The 17,773-nt window shown below is 46.1% G+C and overlaps 1 protein-coding gene across 1 annotated transcript in view; it reads left to right on the plus strand.

The window, feature by feature from the left end:
- The window catches only part of RANBP17 (RAN binding protein 17), a 352,447-nt gene extending 347,677 nt beyond the window's left edge, over positions 1-4,770 (plus strand). The window contains exon 27 of the mRNA XM_053284862.1: positions 4,493-4,770. Within this exon, the coding sequence (XP_053140837.1) occupies positions 4,493-4,502 (10 nt within the window). The 3' untranslated portion in view covers positions 4,503-4,770. The remainder of the gene's footprint in view (positions 1-4,492) is intronic.
- The last annotated feature ends 13,003 nt before the right edge of the window (positions 4,771-17,773 follow it).

Consider the following 17,773-nt stretch of genomic DNA (forward strand, 5'->3'; position numbering starts at 1 on the left):
ATTGGTAATCTAGGATTTGATTTAGTTTTGCCAGTCTCCTTTAAATGTAATCACTGAGCATTTCCAGTTCTTGTGACTAGAAATTGGGAGCATGCACACCTCATAAATCCCCCTCTCTTGTTGCCCCAGGCATGGTGCAGGTAGTGAGAACCTGTCCATGTTGTTTATTTATTTATTCGATTTCTATACCACCCTTCCAAAAATGGCTCAAGTCAGTTTACACAGAGAAATAACAAATAAATAAGATGGATCCTGTCCCCAAAGGGCTCACAATCTAAAAAGAAACATAAGATAGACACCAGCAACAGTCACTGGAGGTACTGTGCTGACGGTGGGTAGGGCCAGTTACTCTCCCCCTGCTAAGCGTGATGTAGTGGTTAAGAGTGCTGGACTAGGACCGAGGAGACCCGAGTTCAAATCCCCTTTCAGCCATGATACTAGCTGGGTGACTCTGGGCCAGTCACTTCTCTCTCAGCCTAACCTACTTTACAGGGTTGTTGTGAGGAGAAACTCAAGTATGTAGTATACTGCTCTGGGCTCCTTGGAGGAAGAGCGGGATATAAATGCTAATAATTATAATTATAATAATAAAGAGAATCACCACGTTAAAAGGTGTCTCTTTGCCAAGTTAGCATGTTGTTATAAGCTGCCTTACATAACAGCCCTGCTGGATCAGGCACAAGGCTTATCTAGTCCAGCATCCTGTTTCACACAGTGGCCCACCAGATGCCTCTGGGGAGCCCACAGGCAAGAGGTATGTGCATGCCCTCTCTCCTGATGTTGCTCCCCTACAACTGGTATTGAGAGGCATCATGCCTCTGAGGCTGGAGATGGTAGCCACTGATAGACCTGTCCACCATGAATCTAAGCCCCTTTTAAAACCATCCAAGCTGGTGGCCATCACCACATCCCATGGCAAAGAATTCCAGAGATGAATTATGTGCTGTGTGAAAAAGTACTTCCTCTTGTCAGTCCTAAATTTCCCAACCTTCACTTTCATGGAGTGACTCCCGGATCTAGTGTTGTGAGAGAGGGAGAAACATTTATCTCTGTCCACCCTCTCCAGTCCATGCATAATTTTATACACTTCAATCATGTCTCCCCTTAGTCGCCTCTTCCAAGGTAAAGAGCCCCAGATGCTGTAGCCTAGCCTCATACGGAAGGTACTCTAGGCCCCTGCTCATTTTGGTTGCCCTCTTCTGCGCCTTTTTCAGTTCTATGATCGCCTTCTTAAGATACGATGGCCAAAGCTGTACGCAGTACTCCACATGGGGCCACACCATAGATTTTTATAAGGGCATTATAATATTAGCAGTTTTATTTTCAATCCTCTTCCTAATGATTCCTAGCATGGAATTAGCCTTTTTCACAGCTGCAGCACACTGAGACAACACTTTCAATGAGCTGTCCACCATGACCCCAAGATCTCTTTCCTGGTCAGTCACCGACAGCTCAGATCCCATCAGTGTATATGTGAAGTTGGTGGTGTTTGCCCCAGTGTGCATCACTTTGCACTTGCTTACATTGAACCACATAAGACTTTCCCTTGCAGAAGCCATGCTGGTTCTCCTTCAACAAGGCCTTTTCTTCTATATTCTTAACAATTTTCCCCTTTATGCTTTCCATCCATTGCCTTCCATCAAAGCCGGCACCGAAGTTAAGATGATCGGCCTGTAATTTCCCAGATACCCCCTGGATCCTTTCTTGAAAATTGGAGTCACATTGGCTACTTTCCAGTCCCTAGGTACAGAGCCTGATTGTAGGGACAAGTTATATATGTTTTGCTAGGAGATCAGCAATTTCACATTTTAGTTCCTTCAGAACTCTTGGGTGGATGCCATCTGGCCCTGGTGATTTATTAATGTTTAGCTTTTCCAGACAGTTTAGAACATCTTCCCTTGTCACCTCAAATTGGCCCAGTTCCTCAGCTGCTAAACCTGAAAAGCTCAGTGCTGGAGAGGGTCTATGGTCAGTATCCTCCACCATGAAGACAGATGCAAAGAACTAATTCTGCTTCTCTGCAATCTCCTTTCCTCCTTAATAATCCTTTTCACACCCTCATCATCTAAGGGTCCAACTGTCTCCCTGGCAGGTTTTCTACTTCTGATATATTGATTGTTATTCCCCTTAACACTTCTAGCTGTATGCTCTTCAAACTCTCTGCATCCCTTATTGTCTCCTTGCATTTCTTTTGCCACATTTTATGTTCCTTCCTGTTCTCTCATTTGGGCAGGACTTCCATTTTCTGAAGAAAGTCTTCTTCCCTTTTATAGCTTCCCTGACCCTACTTGTTAGCCACGCTGGTGTCCTCCTGAACTTGATGGTACCTTTCCTCCTTCTTGATATACATTTCAACTCTGCTTCTAGTACTGTGGTTTTAAATAAGTCCCATGCTTTCTGGAGTGATTTGACCCTCCTAACTTTCCCTTTCAACTTCCTTCTTACCAGTCCCTCATTTTTGAGAAGTTTCCTCTTCTGGAGTCCAATGCATCTGTGTTGGACTTGCCTGACAATTCTCCACTCGCATATATGCTGAATTGGATCACACTATGGTCACTGCTACCCACTGGTTCTGCAACTCTGACATCTCTCACAAGGTCCTGGGCACCACTCAGGCTTAAATCTGAAGTCACCATCTCTCTGGTTGGTTCCGTGACTAACTGTTCTAAGGTGCAGTCATTTAGCACGTCTAGAAATCTGGCCTCTCTGTCGTTACCTGAATGTGAATTTACCCAGTCTATGTGTGGGTAATTGAAGTCACCCATTATGAAATCACCCTGTCGCTCTTTGATGCCTCTCTTATTTGTTTCTCCAACTCCAAGATCACTCTCAGTACTTTGATCTGGAGTGTGATAGCATGTCTTGTTCGTGTTAAAAAGGCAGGATTTAAAGGTTTTAACTGGATAAATAGTGATAGTTGAAAATAATGAAGGAAAAAACTACTTAAATTAGACACACTTTTTAAAAGCTTTATGTAAATTATTTCAGCAAAACCATCACAAGTCAGTAGGACATGTTACTAGAGAATATTTACCTGTTGGTCCCTGCTGCCTCATTCATCAGAGTGTCTGGCAGCACTTCTCACATGCTGAAATGGAAATCCTTCTTCCGTTTTGTAATGCTGTCCATCATGCTTGAGTCCTCTTTCTATTGCTCTTGATGCAATGTGTATGCAGCTCTGTAGGAATTTCAGAGTAATGTCGTATCAATTAATGTTCCTTTTTATTGTCAAATGCTACCTATCTTTTTAAAAGGTTCCCACAGTCTTGCTTTCTCTTGATCTCCTTCCCAGCAACCTGTCCATCTTCACTGGAAAATTAATGGAGGATAACTATGAGAGACAAAACAAATATGATGGGTTATATGGCTTCAATTGAAATTCCATCAAATAGTTGAATAGGATCTGTTTTACAGCCAGACGTAAGAACTTTATGAAGGCACTGAATGTGGCCCACTGTACTGGGGCCAAAGTGGAATGAAAAAACCAAGCTCCAGAATGAAAACTGCCTTTTCATTTTCACAGGAATGTGTCCCAATATAGCAATCTGAGAACAGATCTCTTGGGCAAGTGGGGGAATGCTTTCATTTTAATAGACAGAGTTGGTCTACGGGTGGCAAAGACTACCATTGCTGCTGGAAACTCTTGACAGATATCAGATGGGGTGAGAGCAATGCATATAGATGAGACTAGCAAAATGTGAAGTGTAGGGAGAATACAAATATGACAAATATTTATATACTGCTTTTCAACAAAAGTTCCCAAAGCGGTTTCCATAGACATAAATAAATAAATAAAACTCGCTAGGCCTCTTTGCCTCTAGTTTGGCCCAGCCATTTTCTCCCACTCGCTGCCGCCACTGTTGTTTTCTTGCTGGCCACCCACTGGCACCTAATTTCCCACCCAGCTGCCTCTGGCCAGCCCCCCCCCCACCTCCTCCAGTCAGCCGGCTGCCTTCTCGGCTTCTCCCGCCAGCGTGGCTCCACTGGCCAGCCTCCTCCTCCTGCAAGCGTGGCTTCGCCCACTGGCCAGCCTCCTGCTGGCGTGGCTTTACCCGCCAGCGCGGCTCCACCAGCCGGCTGCCTCCTCCTGCCAGCACAGCTCCACCAGCAGATGTGGCTCCGCCAGCCGCCATGGCTGTCTTCCCCTGTCTCCGTCGCTTATCCACCGGCAGCTGCTTGCAAACTTTCACAAGAGCTGCCACATATGGGATTAGCAACAGGTACATTTCAGAGAATTATCTGTAAAGAAGCTGGCTTTGTCCTCAAAGGGCTCACAGTCTAAAAAAAGAAACATCAGCAACAGCCACTGAAGAGGATGCTGTGCTGGGGATGGATAGGGAACGTTTGGATATTGCACAACTGCTGGGCAGGGGTGCATCTTTCTATGGAAATCCTGGCAGTAAGGATCAAGCCACCTACTGTCAGGAGTGTACGGCAGGTTTTGCTGTCACCAGAATACTGTTCAAGTGCAGTGCTTTATTTTTCTCTATAGGACTGATTGACAACCATCAAGTTGTAGCCACCAAGTCTGGCTAAAAGGGCATGCTTTCCAGTTGAATTGAAGTCACCTGTCGAATCCTTATGAGATCAGTCTTCTATTTTATTCCATTTTCTTTAGCAACCTGCAGGAGGAAGTAGGACTGTGTTGATGAACTTTCTAGATGACACCAAGCTAGCAGGCATTTCTCAATATGTAGAAGGATCAGGAAATTATGAAAGTTCAACTGGATGACCTGATAAACCAGATTAATTAAAAATGTAACACAATTCAATTGTATATGCACTGGGGAATAAACAATAGGCATGTGCGTTAGCGCCTGGAGGCTCATCAGCTGGAAACAACTGAAAAGGAGATTTGGAGCATTGGTTGATTACAAGATGACCATGAGCTGCCAGTGTAATGCAGTGGTAAAGAAAGCAAATTCAATTATGGGATGTATTCAGTGAAGCATTCCTATTAGGGACAGAGAAATACTAGTTTTACTTGAACAAGGCACCAATGAGTCCATGTCTGGAATACTGTCCATGTTGGATTACCCATGTTCTAGAAGGGTGAGTTCAGGATGGAACAAGTGTAATAATGAGCAACCAAGATAATTGCAAGGATGGAGGATTGATCTAATGAGAATGGGGAGTGTATTTAAATAGCGAAGACCTGGTCTCTGTAACACAGCAGAATGGCAGGGTCCAGAGTTAGTGGAATGGGTGGCACCACTTCAAACTGTAGATTGGGGGCTCACAGCTTTGGTGTTACTTCACAATTAAAACAATAACCTGGAAATATGATATTAGCATAGCAGGAAGAAAGCTGGATTAGAGGCTTTCTCTCTGATATGCTAAGATGTCTGGTTTTACAAGCAGAGGGGGTTTTTTTGACGTATTAAAAATAGCATTGAAAACCTAGAGTCTAAAATGGTAGTCCATGCTACCACCCAGGATTCTGCCACTTCATTCTCCTGATGTATCAACCAGGTCTTAGAAAAAGAGGCTGAGAATTAGTATAATAACATTCTGTACATATATTAGAGAATAGATGGTAATAAGAAATGCACTATTTAGAAGATGGTGGCGCCACAGGCCTCAACAGCAACAGCATGCACATTTACAAATTGGAGTTTGAAATCAGAGGGAGTTTATAACATTTTGGAATTGTCTCTTTGGAGGCAAAGTACATCCCTGGCTCGTGACAATGTCATGTAAATGTAGGAAGCATGTAGCCTTCCTTTCTGAAGCCTTAGGGAATCAAAAGCAACCCTATGTGCATGCAGGCTCCTGTGTCCATCCCACTGTAGACGGGGAAATGATAGTTTGTGGCATGGAGATTGGTGCAATCAACTCATGGGCCCTTTCTGACGATCCCGTGAGCGGGCTTGAGGGCGGGCGGTGGTGGGGAAGGCTGCAGCCGATTACCATCCCTGCAGACAACCCAGAAGAGTTGCTGGGCACGTGGATGGCACATCCAGATGAGCCACTGCTGCCTGAGGCAGCACAGAGGATCGGGGGCTGGGACATGTCATCCTGGCCCCCAGAAATCTCACAATGCACCTTCTGAGTGTACGGTGCATTGTGGGGATCGCCCTAGTAACGGCTGGAACCCGCTCCTGTGTCGCCTAACTGGCGCACTCCCTAGGCGGGTCTGCTGCTGAGGTGCCGCCAGGAGCCACACAGCTCCCAGCAGTTCTCACAGACAGCTACTACCCTAGCCTGGTCTTGCTGCTCATGAGAACGGCCTCCATATATATGGCATTGCTTGACGGATGGGCATCATTTGCACTGACCACCTTATTTTGAGGCCTGGAAGAACGTTCCTACCACATCAGACTGAAATGGACTGGACATTGCGTTTTTCTCTAATTGGCCTTCCCCTGAAAAGGGGTGGCTTAACTCACTGAATAAGTTATTTGACTGGTTAGAATCTTTCTGCAGTGCAGCTACTCTCTCACTGAGGCACATCTGGGTCTGGACTGCATACACTGATTCGTTATGGGGCTGATGGAGCTTCCCTTGTTCAGGGGATTAAAGTAAATGGTATCTTGCCCCTTCCAGCACCAATCCTGCACTGAGAGAGAGAGAGAAATATTAATAATTGCATTTGTTGTTTGGTTCTATTATAATCAAGCTGCAAGGCCTCTAAGGGGTGTGTGTGTGTGTGTGTGTGTGTGTGTGTGTGTGTGTGTGTGTGTGTGTGTACACATACACACACCTTACCTTATCCCATAGACTCAAGGTACTTTACGACATGTTATGGCATATTCATTAACAATGAAAATGCAGTGAATAATTAACATGAAATCTAGATCAAAAAGAAAATTGAAACCAATTATTATTTGGAATATTTATATACTAACTGCTTTTCAACAACAACAAGAAGAATAAAAGTTCTCCAAGTAGTTTATATTGCAAAAGGAAGGAGAAGATGGTTCCCTGTCCCAAAAGAGCTCATAGTCTTAAAAGAAACACAAGGAAATCACTAACAGCAACCCCTGGAGAGATGCAATGCTAGGCTGCTAAATATAAGAAAGCCACCACTTTAAATGTTGCCTCTTTGCCTACTTTGACAAAACTCCAAAAATGCAGCAGTACAGATTAATCATGTGTCTGTTTCCATCAAGAGACTCGCAAATTGCTCTCGGTTGAACAAGCTGTCACTAAAAACCAATAGCATATGCAGAAAGATAAGAGAACTTTCACGAAGAAATGTTGTTCATTGACTTCATGGCACCTCCCCACTCTTGCACACACATACATACACACACACACACTCGCACTCTGTTATTTAGTTCAAGACTGACCAGCCCCTCTGTGACATCAGAGTAGCTAAACCAATGGCATCAAGTGACAAGCCATAAACAGAACTTCAGAAGATTTCCTGGGGGAACAAAAACATAAAAATTTACTCCCAGCTATTTTATCTATAGCATGCAAGTGTAACACAAGATTAGAATCTTGTTTAGCAAAAAAAAAACCCTCTGACCTAGTTCAGATACTTACCTAGTCAGCCACATGGGCAGTGCACCCCACTACCCTCCCCCATACTAATGAGTTATTCTTGTTTAGTTAGTTTAAGGTTGTTCTCATGAGCAGCCCTATGCAGCCCAGCCTGGGTTAGGCTACTTGTGTGGAGCACTGGGATCGCTCCCAATCCCAATGCTCCTGCCCAGCCTAACCCTGTTTTTCCTCCCAGCTCTTAGCCAAGGTTAAGGGCACAAACATCCCATTAACCTCAGCACCAGGATTGGACTGCTTGCAGCTTAAGCAGACACAGAGTTGGATGCCTAGAGTGTCTTTCTGAAGGGGGAATCCCCCAAGGCACCCTCTCATCGTGTGGTGCCTTGTGGGAGATAGCCAGAGGCCGAGAAAACGAATCCTGGCCTCTGTTGATGTTGGGAACAGTGCAAATCACTGCCAAATACATCACTGGTGCTTCGTTTAGGGCAGGCCTGCTCAACGTCGGCCCTCCTGCAGATGTTGGCCTACCACTCCCAAAATACTTGGCTATTGGCTACTGTGGCTGGGGATTATGGGAGTTGTAGTCCAAAAGCAGCTGGGAGCCCTATGTTGCACAGGCCTGGTCTGTGGGGAAGGTAAGCTGGATCATGCCTCCTCCCCACAGTGCCCCCCCTGCTATTCACACATGCCCGTGTGAATAGCCTTACCTGGGCACTTTCCAGATTGTGATCCTTACATCGCAAAAAGCAGTGTAAACTGCAACATTTTGCACTTTTGGGCAAGCCTCCTACCACCAGCAAATACAGCTCTTTTTTCTCCCCCCCCCCTTTTTTGTTTTTTGCAATGTAGATGTGCCATTATAGGGCTGTGACACAGAAATAAAATCTGAAAGGAGGTGTTAAAAATATGAATGGCACCTTCCTTACAACGCAGAGGCTGTGATGTCAAAACACAGGCAATATGGAAGCACACTTAAGGGACCCGTTGCAATACTGTGATATTGTGCAATCTGGACAGCGCCCTGGTGGGGAAAGAAAAATCTTATAGGTGTGACTTCAGCAGTTGTCCAGCTCACAGCTCCTGAGCAAAATGCAACAGGCTGTTGAGAGTGCCATTCCAAACCCATTAGGGGCACCTGGCCAGGGAGGAGCACATATGACAATTATAGGACCCACCCACATACCTGAATCATGGGTCTCTATTGATTTAAAGTTCCAGAGTGTTTTTCTGGCTTGTTCTGTTCATCAGTGGGAGCTTCAACAGATTTCCATCAGATTTTCTGATGAACAGAATAAGCTAGGGGGAAATAATAGAACTTTAAAATAATAGAGACCTATGATTCAGGTTTCTTCCACACTGACTCCTGTAACACTTCGAATCTTTGAAGTATACTGTATCTTTTCAAATGGCAGGTTAGGGGCTTATATAATTAAACTAATGTATAAGGCCCTTCATTGACCCGGGAAAGTCATTTTGTGTAGATAGAGAAATTAAATATACGTAATAGAATTTTTTATTAAAATGCTTGCAAAGGGGAAGTAAAAGAACAATATGAGATTTGTAGGATTTTGACTTCAAACATTATTCATTTAATTTAATAATTACCATATATGGTAAATTGAATCATAGTAAATTTGAATCTGAGAAAGAACTTCTGCTTCTCTTGGGCAAGATATTGTTTTTGAATTATTAATCTGATTATTGCTAAAAATCTGTTCAATAATAGTTAAAATCTATTGATTATATTCAGAATTTCTTCTAAAAAATACAAAATAAAAATATTTAAATATTTTCCCCAACATATTCTGATGTAAAAATAGTGCATTCAGCTAATTTCAGTGGCAGGATTGTTCAAGCAAGATTTGGTATCTGTAGGTCACCAGGAAGTATGACTTTATTTCACACAAATTATTCAAAATATATAATAGATGCTCCTTCAAAGCAAAAACAAACAAACCTGGAAAATAAGCACATGGCAAAAACACACATAGCTGGGAGAGGGGTTCTTGCCTACACTTCTCCCTGATGTGCTAACTTTCTACATGCAGGGGCTTTTTAGATGTAGGGGGCATTCAGTGATGTGTGTCCCACCCATGCATTCTGAGCAGTGTAGTCCAAATTTGGTTAACCAACTCAGTGGGAACTAGACCTAAGATTTAGCCCAAACAACTGCATTTCTCTCCCCAACCCCTTTTATATTTACAAGATGTGACATAGGGGATATAGAGATCTTGAGCTCCCAATTGTGCACCAAAATCAATGTATGCAAACATTTGAATTATACAGAGTTCTTCATCCAGGTAAACTGGAAAGATGTTAACAGAGTGAGCCTAAGTATATCTACTCAGAAGTATGTCCTACTGAGTTCAATTGTATTTACCCTTGAAATAAGGGGCACATGAACTTTAGCATTTCTCTGAAGAGTACTGATTCCTCTTGTAAATATTCCTGAGAAGGCTTCACATGGGGCTGTGGGGGACTGTCGTGAGGCATCTGATAGCCTTCCACCTCCACCGAGGCCAGGCTTTTAATATGTCAGTGGCTTCAGATGTTTTAGTGTGCTACTGTTTTATTGGCTTGAACCTGTGGTTACTTTCTTTTATTATGATCATGCAGGTTTCTAAATGTGTTTTTATTTAGCATGAACTAGTTACAAATGTTGTTAGCCACTTTGGGCATTCATTGGGTGAAAAGCTGGATTGCAAGTATCTCAATTAAAACCAATCCATATATCCATGAATAAGAGAATATTACAGTATTAGACTATCCCTATCTCTATGTGACTGTCAAACTGCCAGAGGCAAAGTTCAGGGCTAGAGACGTGCAAACAGAAGGAATGCTTGAGGAGCAACTTCTCACTCACATTTGGGGCAGAAAGACACTGTTTGTCAGGGGAGATATGGGTTTTTAGGTTTGGTGGGGAGTTCTCAATAAAACAAGGGAGGAAAGTCCTGAAATGATTGGAGGGGTGTATGTGCATCCCTGGTCAGGAGCTACCCAGGATTCCAAGTTCAAGTCAGACTCTTTCAGATGTAGGGTTTTAGGTAACCACACGGCCACCTTATTAAGATTATTTATATAGCTCCATCAGTGGGCCTCACACAAAAAGATAATCCATGCCCTGAGAAGCTTACAATCTTGCCTAGCCAAGCAACATCCTTCTGAGTCAGTGTTTGTGGCTGAGGGAAAGATCAGGATGGAAGCCTGTATAGTGGTGTTTGAGTTTTGATTAATAATATTTAGCGTTGTAAGAATCTGTTTTAATAAAGAGACTGATGTTATTATTATGCTATTTACACACAGTCTATCAGATGTTATTGACTGGATTTGGTACTTTAATTATTGATCCCTTTCCAAGGGTCTAGGATAATGAAAGAATTAATTTATTATATTATTATATTATTATTAGTTTTTGTTTACACAGTCAGACAGTTGTTATTGACTGGCTTGTTTTATCCAGACATCAAGTCTTCCCAAGGACCTGGGATGCCTGAATTTTATTATCAATGTTGTTATTATTATCATAATAGATATTGTCATAAAATATAGGCTGTTCCCAGTAAAGTTGCTTTTTGTAATTGGCTGATAGTGATTTCTGTGGCCCCTATGGTGTTGAGGTGCTCTTCAAGGTCTTTTGGAACTGCACCCAGGGCGCCAATGACCACTGGGATTATTTTGGTCTTCTTTTGCCACAGCCTTTCAATTTCAATTTGTAGATCTTTGTCTTTTGTGATTTTTTCTATTTCTTTTTCTTCTATTCTGCTATCCCCTGGTATTGCTATGTCGATTATTTTGACTTGTTTTTCTTTCTTCTCGACTACAGTTATATCTGGTGTATTGTGTGGCAGATGTTTGTCTGTTTGTAGTTGGAAGTCCCATAATATTTTTGCATCTTCATTTTCTTCAACTTTTTCAGTTTTATGGTCCCACCAATGTTTGGCTACAGGTAGCTTGTATTTTTTGCAGATGTTTGAGTGTATCATCCCTGCTACCTTGTCATGCCTTTGTTTGTAGTCAGTCTGTGCGATCTTTTTACAACAGCTGATTAGGTGGTCCACGGTTTCATCTGCTGCTTTACAAATTTATTTATTTTTATTATTTTATTAATTAAACTTTGGAAGCCAGATCCACCTGAGCCAGGCAAATGTTTTGCTTTGCTTGCCGTCCTGCTGGATTTGCTTCTCAACTGCCCCTGGGGAGTTCCAAGTTACCCTGCTATCTGCTGCTACTTGCCACTGGGACCCACCTTCTCAGGGGGAGGCTCACCCAGGTCACGTTGGAGAAATTCTGTTTAATTTAACAGACTCGAGGGACTAGGGCCTGAGTGTGTGTGTGTGTGTGTGTGTGTGTGTGTGTGTGTGTGAGAGAGAGAGAGAGAGAGAGAGAGAGAGAGAGAGAGAGTTCCTCTTAATAGCAACGCAATAAATAAATGCAGGTAGACCATGGTCCTCCTCTGAATGGCACCCATTACCACTATGGCGCGACAGGCGTCGAGCGCGCTCCGAACCTGCGTCCGCTCCACTTGCCGCCGGGCAGAGAAGCGTGTCCTTCCAGCCGCTTTCTCGCTCCCGCCGCGGCAGGCCCGTAGCCTGGGCTGAGCTGGGGAGGGGCGCGGGCGGGCTCGTCCTCTCTCGCTCGGCGGCGCACAGGCTCCTCCGGCGCTGCCTCCGCTCTCGCCCCTGCCTGCTACCGCCCGTCCGCCACTCACCCCCTTCTTCACCGGCGACGAGGAGCCTCCCCGCCACCAAGCTCTTGAGCCGGCCTGGCCGTCGGTCCGGCCTCGGCCGACACCCCACCGCGGCTTGGGCCAGCAGCAGCAGCAGCAGCCTCCCTTGCGTCCCCCCCGCGGCTTCCTTTGGCGGGCAAACGCCAAGGCGGCGGAGTCGCGCCAGGCGGCTGTCCCGCTGATGGCCTGAAGTGCTGAGCTGGAGCGGGCGAAGAGGGGCGAGAGAGGCCCAGCCAGGCCGCGTCCCAAGCTCGTCTCGCCTCCTCCCTCCCTCCCTCCCTCGGCTCTCCCCACCCCTGTTGGGCTCCTTGGTCAGAGCTTGGAGCCGGCCCGGCGGCGGCACGAGTCCGGCACCAACCGACCTGGACCCCCACCCGGCCTCTGCCTGCACTTTGCAGACGGGCGACTCCTCGCTCCGCAGCCACCGAACGGCCGGCCCTCGCCTCGTCGTCTTCTGGCCCGGAGTCTGCCGAGACTCGCCCCGCGAGGCAGTGCCAGGGGGCGCCAGCCAGCCTCCCACGGTAGCGGCGGCAGCAGCAGCTCCGGGGAGCGGCCCGTGGCATCCCCCACCCCCCGCCACCGCCGCCGTGGCCACCGCTTTCCCCGCCGACTCGCTCACTTCCCCAGAGCAAGAAGAAGGCAGCCACCTGGCCGCTTGACCTGGCTGCTTTTGGATCTCATCATCGGCCCGCTGTCTCTTTGCTGGAGCACATTTCACTTGCTCGCCTCCCCCTCGCCCCACTCCCAAATTCAAATGATTTCACTCACAACAAGCAAACTCATCTTCCCTCATTGCAGGGAGGATCAGGGGGTGGAAAACTTGGCAAAGAAGATTAGCTTTAAACGCCGGGATTTACCGTCGTGAATAAAATGGGATCAAGTTTCCCCCACCTTTAAAAAACAAAACTATGAAATAAATAGTTTGGTTCATAAATCGTGCGACAAATTCATTTATCGTTTTCATTGGTTTTAATAGACTAGTAAAACTGGAATACAGTGTGTAAGATTAGGTATTTTGCATGCGTGTTTTATGTACGGGCTGTTATATATGGTATGATCTCTCCATAAAATCTACTGAAACATTTATATTGAAATATAAAACAATTTATCATAAACTCACCTGCTCGTAAGCAGAAAACACTTATTTACGAGATGATGATGATGATGATGATGATGATGATTGATGGAGGAGGTGGTGATGGTGACCTGGTGAGCCTCCCCCTTAAAAAAATGAATTCACAAGTTGATCCTTCGTAAAATAAATTGTGCCGAAGAGTTACATTCAAGACTACCACTGGTCCTGGGTTATTAATTATAAAATATAATTAAAATAAAAACTACAGAAGTCAACATATTAAACTTAAGAGCCAATATTAAAATAGAGTTAATATTTCATAAGGTCGCCAAGGCTTACAAGCCTGTGTGTTGATAGACTATGTAAGTTAACTGTGTAAAGTCGGGGAGAGAGAAAATTCCCCCAAAGAAAAATGTATTGTTTATATGATTATCAAAGACTCTATGATATATTATCCATTTCGCCCAAATAATATAGAGATCTTTTTTTAAATATAGTAATAAAAACATACTAGCGCCTTTTAAAACCCACTATTACTTACCACCCCTTTTCATATTGTACTATCAGAGACACTTTGGAATTGGTTTAAAAGCACATCATTCATTATTCAAAGCTCATCTTTGCATATTATTCCAGCTCAAGTCTGCCAGGCTCCCTGTGAAATCGTTCACAAAATTGATAACAGCAGACACACACGCAATAAAAAAGATCGCCTTGGGCAGCCAGAGCTCCCATTATGCAGATCAAGCCGCAATTTTCTCTAACAAAGCCTGCCCTGATTCAGGACCGGTGTCGCCTTATTTATTTGTGTGTGTGTGTGCCCGGCAGCCCGCCTCTGTCTCGGTCCTCCGCCCCCCGCCGCCCCCTTCCCCAAGTCAGGATCCGGCTCGGAGGAGAGTTGCCCTGGCCAGGGGGCGAGCCTGCGAGAGCGTCCTCCGATGCCGAGCGCCTGGGGGCGAGTCTCCCCGACTCGGGGTAGTTCGCCGCCCGCCCGCCCCTCTCCCAGGCTGGGCCTCGGAGTCTCCTCCTGCCCTGAAAGCTGGCAGAGCAGCTTGCTGGTATCCTGGAAATCCAATTAGCTCCGCTCGGTAGGAAACTCAAACTAATGATCAGGCCGCTTAAACGCGCCGCGAGAGCAAGTGGAGAGAATCCAATTAGCTCAGCCTCCCAGACGGCAGCAGCGGCTTCCCAGAGGCGGGCGAGGCGGGCCTGCCCGGGGGCGGCTGGCTGGGCGGAATCGGGGCAGGCAGCAGCAAGAGGGGGCTAGCCAGCAGAGAGGCCAGAGAGGCCGCAGCCAGAAGGACAGGCAGCTACCTGGGCCGGTGGCTGGCTGGGAACCTCGGGGAACCCAGACCCAGACACTCTGCTACACGTGGGTGGGCACCCTTGTCGGCAACATCTCCCAGGCTCCAAACCAGGGCGCTGACACGCAGCTCGCCGAAGTTGTTAGCAGCTCTGTGTGTACACACGTACGCACCATGAAAAAATCAGGCACGATTCTCTCTCTGTGTGTCTGTGTGTGTGTGAGACACACATGTGACACACGCACACATAATCATAGGTCTCCATTGTGTTCATTATATATAATCTTCGTGTGTGTGTGGTTATGTTATTCTACGTGCGTGCGTTCGTTCATTCTTTTTAAACCATTTTATACCCCCTTTCTGGAATATTTAGACAAACTGGCTCACAAGATACTATTGTGAAACATACTATTGATACATATTCATTGTAAAACAAGACATCCACACACAGAAAGAAAAAGCAACAGACAGGAAGCGAATCAGATTTCACAGGCGTGCGCACACGATTACAGACCACGGTGTGTTATCCGTACACATTGAAATGTATGTACCCCAGTGCATTCACAGACTATGAGCAGCGTCCAGACTGTTAGACTCTGACCCACTGCAATGAATAGGACTCCAGTTAGTGGTGACAAACTCGTCTCATTGATTTCAGTAGTGCTGAGTCATGGCTAACTAGTCCAGGTGCCGCCCTGTGCACATCTGTATACGCTAGCTAGGCCATACGGAACGTGATTCTTCGAGGAAGAATGCCACAAATGATGCATGATGTCGCTGAACGTAGGGAGAGCCTGGCTTCACATCCCGCCCGGCGCGAGGGGAACAATCCGTCGCCTTGATGGGAGCTCCACGTGGGCGCAGGAGCCCACGCCGGGCTTCGGTTCAGAGCCAGAGGCTGATCCGTTCCAAAGAGGTCAGCAAGCTTTTTGCAAGCACTAGCTCGCTCCGCTCGCTCGATGGGTCTATGTATAAAGCTAATGTGCGAATCGACTAATAGAAACCGTCGGTGTCACGGTGTGGCTGATCCTTTTCGGAACGGATCTCCCAAATCGCCGGATTTACCGCGGAGGTGAAAACATCTCAGAAAGAGCCGCCGGGCTCTTGGGGATTGAGCTGGCTCTGTTTGAAGACGGTGGGTCTAACCGCCACTCCCACCCCTTAATCGGATTATCATTAAAAGAAAGATCCTTCACATCCCCTCTGGGCTGTCTCTTAAAAACGTCCGCCTGGAAAGAAGCAACGCCTTGGTGAAGAGGCGCTCTCCAGGTCAGCCAGGTTCTCAATATATGGCAGCTTCCTATGTTCCCCCGCGGTTCCAGGGGGCCATTCTCCCAGAACAAAATACCTTATCTCGTTCGGTCCATCTGGATCTCAGACAGTCCCCCGCCCCGCTTTCCTGAGGATTTGAACTTGACACTAAATGAGCCAAAGTGGCGTTTCTTGAGAAACAGTGGCGCGCCAAAATGTATTCGCCATACCTCGGGTTTAGGGGTGTTAGTGTTTTGTTTTCCACTCCAGAGGCAATCTGATGACCTGGACTTTGTGTCGCCTGCATCCATCCTGTTCCCTCCCTCGTCACCGGCTCGCCTGTATGTGATCATCCTTTGACCCGCGCCCCTTTAATTTAGTGCGCATACAAACTGAAAAGGGTGTGCAGCAGAAGGGCACCTGATGTTTAAAGAACATAGGCTGACACGATGGGGGAAGTTACTCAAAGTAGTTCTATTGAAATTAAAAGGACAAATTGCCACTGCCTAACTTGTCCTTTTAATTTCCGGGGAAACTACTTTAGTAATTCCCCTCATCAAGTCAGCCAGGATAGGTTAAATGGATGATAGTCTCCATCCATTTGGAAACGTTTCCGTCTCCGTCCCTTTCTCCGCCTGCCAGCTTACGAAATAACTAGTTATTTTGTTTTATTTTCCTTATTATATAGATGGCCAATGGAAAAGGAAATGGAGATCCCCTGCCCCGCGCCCAACTCTGTTACTACACTTGCTAACCACGCTTACTGATCGCTTTTGAAAGTCTTTGGCGAAAGTACAGTTTAGAACTGATACCTTGCGAAGGCATAAATCGAGTGCTTGAATGCGCTTGACGCCCTGACTTGGCCAGCATGTGCAGGAAATAAACCATCCGAAAACGAAACGACTTTCTAGGAAGTTCCCGTCCTTGGGGGAAGCCTTTGCGCCTCAGATTGTCCGAGGATCTCCTGAAACTGAAAGAGAGACGTAAGAGAAAAGGCCGGGGGCGGAGCGAAGGAGGGAGAAGCCCTTAGGATCCAGGCTCACGTTTGCCCAAGACCGAACGTTGCTTTATGCTGTGCCGGGGCGCCGTTAACATGCGCCCCTGCGTCATAAAGGACAGGCGTTGATCTAGCGAATTCAGCCAGAGGTCATCCCTGGCAGAGAGACCAAAGCTCCCGTTGTCTTCGGGTCCCCCCGCCCCTGGACTTTAGGATCAAGGATCCGTCTAAGGCTAGGATCCTAAATACATTTCCCGTGTGTGTGTGTGTGTGTGTGTGTGTGAGAGAGAGAGAGAGAGGTGTATTTTTTACTCACACGGAATTTCCTTCCAAGCAAAAACGACTGAGGATCGAGGCGCAACGCTTCGTCCTATGAACCACCGCCAGAGGAGCGTAGGGCTTAGCACACCAGCTTTTACTTGGAGGGGATTCCCACTGATTCCCGCCGTAGAACTCACTTGCTACTAATAAAGGTGCCTAAATGATCACAGACTAAATCCGATTAAAACGCAGTGGTCTGGGTGTTGCGGATCTGTCTTGTGAGGGAGGTCTCAAAGCAAGTAATCGAAAGTATATTCTCCCCCGCGTGGCCACGTCCAAACCCACGCACGGGGAATCCTCCATTTCCATTCCAAATGCGAGGTGCTAGGAATTAAGTATTGCAATCGTTTAATCATTTCCGGAACGGGGTGGGGGAGTGCACGGGCCAATTATCTATCCTTGTCTACGCAGGGGGAAATCTGTGGGAAATTGTGGTTGAGGGGGAAAAGATAAAATGATCCTACAATATGGAAAAGGCATTTTAAAAACAAACTAAATATTAGGAGATCTGGGTTAGAGCAGGAGAAGGTTTCTAAAGGGGTTGTTCCAGACACATGAAACCAGACAGAGAGGCAAGAAAATGAAGGGAGAGAACTCGGGCCTTCTGTTCTGCAGCCTTTCAGTGCAATAAGCCCAATAAACTCCACAGG

The sequence above is a fragment of the Hemicordylus capensis genome, chromosome 1 (assembly GCF_027244095.1).
Source record: "Hemicordylus capensis ecotype Gifberg chromosome 1, rHemCap1.1.pri, whole genome shotgun sequence".
Lineage (NCBI taxonomy): Eukaryota > Metazoa > Chordata > Lepidosauria > Squamata > Cordylidae > Hemicordylus > Hemicordylus capensis.